This window comes from Mytilus trossulus, chromosome 2, assembly GCF_036588685.1.
Source record: "Mytilus trossulus isolate FHL-02 chromosome 2, PNRI_Mtr1.1.1.hap1, whole genome shotgun sequence".
NCBI classification, from domain to species: domain Eukaryota; kingdom Metazoa; phylum Mollusca; class Bivalvia; order Mytilida; family Mytilidae; genus Mytilus; species Mytilus trossulus.
This window is the reverse complement of record NC_086374.1, coordinates 93,333,401-93,338,954: the sequence shown is the minus strand read 5'-3', so window position 1 is coordinate 93,338,954 and position 5,554 is coordinate 93,333,401. Positions and strand designations below refer to the sequence as shown.

At 32.6% G+C, this 5,554-nt stretch overlaps 1 protein-coding gene across 1 annotated transcript; it reads right to left on the bottom strand.

The window, feature by feature from the left end:
- Positions 1-207: 207 nt before the first annotated feature.
- Positions 208-5,328, bottom strand: LOC134705533 (mucin-5AC-like). The gene is made up of 4 exons (XM_063564249.1): positions 5,255-5,328; positions 3,003-3,155; positions 1,644-1,949; positions 208-829 (listed from the first exon to the last, which is right to left on the bottom strand). The coding sequence occupies exons 2-4, from the start codon at positions 3,145-3,147 to the stop codon at positions 444-446; spliced, it is 837 nt and encodes a 278-aa protein (XP_063420319.1). The 5' UTR covers positions 3,148-3,155; positions 5,255-5,328; the 3' UTR covers positions 208-443.
- Between the last annotated feature and the right edge of the window lie 226 nt (positions 5,329-5,554).

The following is a 5,554-nucleotide window of genomic DNA, read 5'->3' as shown; positions in this document are numbered from 1 at the left end:
TTTGAAAGACCAATACTATCATAAAAAGTAAAATCACAAAAATACTGAACTTAGAGGAAAATCAATTCGGAAAGTCCATTATCACATGGCAAAATCAAATAACAAAACGCATAAAAAACGAATAGACAAGAACTGTCATATTCCTGACTTGGAAAACAGAATTTTGCTTTATTCGCAGTATTTTTCCTTTTGGAGAAAAGCTGTATATAAACTACAAATGTACAAAATTTATTCAACAAAATAAATACAAATATTTACATTAACTTTTATTTATTGCACCATTTTGCCATTTGCCCTAAAGAAACAATGCAATAAAATGCGTTCAAAATTGGCATAGATAATCTTTAGTTATAAACTTCGAATGTAAACTTTTCAGCATTTCATTTATGAACTAAACTATATATTGTTTAAAAGAAATAAAAGTTGTTTTAAATACGGAATATTTATCCCGGAAGTCCTGGTTTACTGCAGTGACAAGCATCTCCACCTTGCTGGCTAGCACATAAAATAGCACAAATGTCTTGGGTCGGTTTGATTGTTGGTGCGCGTGTCGTTGAAGTTGTAAGTAACGGCGTCGTTATGAGTTTGAGAATTGAGGTTGTTATTGCAGGCTTTCTTGTCAATAACGCGGTTGTCGGCGCATATGTCGTTGAAAAATCTGTTGAGACACTTTCTGTCGATGTATCAACATTATTAGAGGCAGAAGTTTGATCCTTTATTGATACAGCGCTTGCATAATCAGACGTTGATAAATCTGCGGTCGTTTTAGTTACTTTTATTGTTGTTGATAGGTCTGCAGCAGTGATAGGCGTTGGGGCTGTAGTAGGGCCTAGAATGAAAAAAATGTCAAAAATATAATCACAAAATAAAAAATAAAAAGTTTTCTTATATAGTATGCCTTTTATTATATAATTTGCTATTTCTTGTAACTTAGAAGCTCAAGAAGCTAAATCTTTTTTTATAATTATAATCAAACTGATAGATACATATTAATGCATACATACATGTGTCTTGGAAGTTACTTATTCGACAGCAGTTATAGCAATATGGCAATGCAAAACCAATTTAAAATTCAGACCATTTCTGGCAATTAAAGTGTTTTCAATAACTTGTAATTAATGAGAAAATAGAGGCTCCTTTGAAGTTTCATATTAAGATCTTTTCTATAACGAAAAAGATTGACGAATCAACACGGGCTTATATGACAAACGCAATGATGCTAGTTTTCCAATTGTCACCTTTTCATACTTGAGCTGTATCATATACTGTTCAAATCTAAGGTGTGTAGGATATGTAGGAAGGGCATATCGTACATATGTTAATTTTAAAGACGAAATGTAACAGTTATTGAATATTTAAACTATCCAACAGGACTACGAGGAGACCAACACAGTTATGATTGTGTCATTGGTGGCCTTCTGTTATTTTCTGCTCATTGGTCTGTTTTTTGTCTCTTTGACACATTCCCCATTTCCATTCTCAATTTTATATATGGTGGCCACCATGAATGTTTTGGTTATACTGTGGGGTCATATCTTGGATCCTCAGATTTAGTCGTACATTGAATTGATTGGTCAGTTTAAATCACTATATATTTTTTAATCCATTGTAAGGTGCATTAGTATACCAAAACATATACCTACATCTACAGTAATTCCAACCATCTGGATGTTGCATCACTATGCATGCAGCAGGACAAGGATGTTTTGTCGATTGTATAAGTTGTTTAAGTGTGGTAAGCGGCTCAATATTTATTAGGCTAACCAGTTTCATATTTAATGTTGTAAGCGGTGTATACGTAGCGCCGTGATGAGCCGGTTTATGAGTGTGGTTGTGGTGGTGGACATGCGTGGTGTGGGTATGGTGGCTATGAGTGACGTGGGTATGATGGCCATGAGTGGTGTTGGTTTGGTGGCCATGAGTTTTTATACCGTCTGACCTTTTATTAACTGAAATATTATGTTACACGTTTAAAAAAAAATATAATGCAGTATATGTTATCAACAAATACAGCATTACTATATGTAAAAATATCTGACAGATTCTAGCTCGCATATCACGTTTTAATTGAATCAGGAACACTCAAAACCAACAGTTTGGACAGCAAAATACACTGAACATGTCTATAAATACCAGATTCCCCCCTTTTATACACTGATTCGTCCTCAGTATATCTATTCATATCAGTCTTCTTTTTTTTAATTAAAAAAACCTGGATACAGCATATGAATAATCTGCCTGTGTGTTGTTATTTTTTAGCTGTTGATCATATGCGTTGTTTGTTTTTTTGTGTTGTCACTGTATTGTATTGTTTCGTTGCACCACTGTTCGAGGATTAGGGGAGGGTTGAGCACCGACTAACATGGACATTCTATAGGTGCCTGTCCCAAGTACGTCAGGAGTATATGATGTACTGGTTGTCGTTTGTTGCTGTATTGCATTATTTTTCTCGTTCATTATTTTGTTTATAAATTAGGCCGTTTTCTTGTTTTCTCGTTTGTAATGTTTTACATTGTCATTTCGGGGCCTTTTATAGCTTGCTATGCGTGGCCTTTGATCATTGTTGGTCATACGATAACCTATGGCTGTAAATTTATGTGGTATCTTGGTTTCATTGGCAATCATATTACATCTTCTTTTTATATGCAGTACATCGACTTGTGTTTATTTATTCCCCCTGCATGCTATATATATCCCCCGTTAAACATGCGGATACAAACATAGGTTATCAAAAGATAAACAAATAAATATGCTATGCTTTCAAATTCGTCTCAAATTGTAAATTATGTATACATAGAGACAAAAATTGCGGAAATGAAACACATTCGGGTGCGGGATTTTCCCAATGTATTGAAGACCCATTGATGGCCTTCGGCTGTTTTCTGCTCTTTGGTCGGGTTTTTGTCTCTGACACATTCCCCACTTCCATTCTTTATTTGATAATATCTTTTCAGATTTGTTAATGTAAAGAAATTATATAAATAATATTAAATAAAAATTACTTCTGCGTTCAGGACAGTCACACTGTACACTTCCCGACAGTGGATTGATCTGCAAACGGCATCCATGACATGGCGATTGTCTGACTGGACTGCCAAGTATTGTTGCGAATAATCCAAATATAACCAAAAAAATCAAACACGACATCTTTATATCTAAAATATATATAAAACATATACATTTAAAATATAAATTTACAACAAATGCTTATCAAAAATCCGTTAATAATTTCATTGATTAAATTAAAATTTCTTGGGCTAGACTTTAAACCTTCAGCCATTGAATATATATCTTCAGCGCTGTACCTAATATAGTTAGAGTTGGACTTATAGTATTAAAGCGTGTGACTTTTTATAGTTTAGCGCTGGAAGTTGCATTGATCTCTAGAGTTTGATTATCAAAATTTTGAGCGTATGAATTTATATCTACAATGCTGAACTTTACATCTTAAATATTTTTCAAAATGGGTTGGTTTTGTATGCATGTCGATACTTTTTGAATGATTGCTCAACTATCGACATATATCTTTTGACAGGTTAAAAATAAGACGCAACAGTAATTTGCAGATGTCCAATTCGCATAATCCAACAAAAATCTCATAACCTCCAAAAGGGCAAACGTCCTGTAAACAGTCTTTGCATCATCTGTTATGCACTAGTCCACATTCAGTCAAAATATAACTCTCAGAAATATAGATACCAGGTTTAAAATGAGGTACGCCAGGTGCAATAGGGGTTGTAAAGTCAAACACAGAGTGAATGTCAAATTCTTAACGAGGTCAAAAATTGAAAACAACACGTTTCAAAAAGCATTCAAAGCCAAAACTTTAGAGCAATTATGTTTCAACCGATCATGACTGATAGTTCAAAAAAATGAGGGGGGGGTGTCGAATTGACAAACTGTTCAGATATAAGTTATTAAAAAGTATGGATACCTTCATTTTGATTTTCGTTAATGGAATCAGCATTGATACATCTAAGAAGGGAGGTTCAAAAGGAATGTTGTTGAAAGGGGCTAAAATGCAAGAAATGTTAAAAAAAATAAATAAGTAACGAAATAAATCCAAACAACTTTAAGGTATAATAAAGAACCGTATAAACTAACTTTCTTTGTAATTCCCTCTCCCCTTTTCTTCTTAAAATAAAGAGAAGATGAGTTATAGGGACGAATATACATATAGAGTTTCATGACTTTGAAAGAGAACATGTCTAAATATAAACAAAGCATGATCTTAAACTGATTATGGTTTCTTGATCACACCCCACATACTATATATTTCATCTAGAAGAAATACAATGTTGATTTACAATTAAACATACCATATTCAGTATAGTAAAGTGGTGCGCGTTGTTCTGTTTAAGTTTTTACATTTATTAGTTATCTTGAAAGAACTAAGTCTTATTACCAATTTGGACATATTTTCATTGTTAAAAAAGAACATCCGAAGCCTTAATAAATGGACGTAAAGACAAAAAACATCACATAGTCTGAATTGGAAAAGGTACTCAATAGTTCGGGGTTAAACAAGTTCATATGCACGCATGCGAATAAATCTTAAAATGTGGTAGGGTGAGGGTTATAATATTCTTTTACGAATGTTCATTAAATGAAACACAGTAACCGAATTAGATACCTTAATAAATAAACTATATTTGCACTTACGCGTAGAAATTATTTTGTTTAAAAATATGTACCACTTTCCAGTATTTTCTTTTTTTTAGACCGGGCCAGATTTGATGGTGATATATATTACAGAGTCTTTCGAAATCATTTTGCAAACGAATCTACTGAAAATGGCGTTCGGGCTTAAACTTGCAGTGAGGTGCAATTTTTGTTACTCCGTGTTGATGAACTCACTGTGATTTTGAGATGAACAATTTTTTTTTCAAAAATAAAATGTCCACTAACTTTTTCAAATAAAAAAACTTTATCAACGAAGTACGAACACAAATTCGAGTTAGAAATGAGTAAATTTTTACAGAGAGTGAAAAAAATTAAAATTAGTATATAGTTTTTTAATTAAAACATGTATTAGTAAAACAGTCAACTTACCCGATAGTTCGACTTATCAATCCGTTGTTTTAAAATGAATCAAACTACCCCCGATTTTATATGAAAATCTATACTAATACTGATATCAAATATTGTCAAATTTTATTGACAAATACTTTAAAATGATCAATTTTCGTTTCATGATAATTTGCAAATACTTAATATTATCACTTTTCTGTTGATCTTTGAAAATACAGATTACCTGGTGACGTGTATACTTGGTTACATGTTAGATTAGATGTTAGTGAACTAGTATAGAACAAATCATGGTTTTGTACAAACCTTATCTGTCCTCAAATTGACATACATTCAATACAAACATTGGTGCGACCCAAAATACAGTATATCTGCAATGGTCAAGTATTTCAAAAATAAATCTAAAGACATCAAACTATTATTGAAGTTGACCCAAATTGGTGCAGTCATTGTTGACAGGAATCAGTTTTGTGACGCAGATTATCAATGCATAAAGTATATCAAGAGTTACAAAATAAAAGTCAAC

What these genes read in the sequence shown, in the direction of transcription:
- LOC134705533 (XM_063564249.1), bottom strand. Translation starts at nt 3,147, where the DNA reads ATGTCGTGTTTGATTTTTTTGGTTATATTTGGATTATTCGCAACAATA. An exon ending in TGACTGTCCTGAACGCAGAA is followed by an intron (nt 1,950 to 3,002) that starts GTAATTTTTATT and finishes ATAATATTTCAG; the next exon opens with TTAATAAAAGGTCAGACGGT. An exon ending in TGGTTGGAATTACTGTAGAT is followed by an intron (nt 830 to 1,643) that starts GTAGGTATATGT and finishes TTTTCATTCTAG; the next exon opens with GCCCTACTACAGCCCCAACG.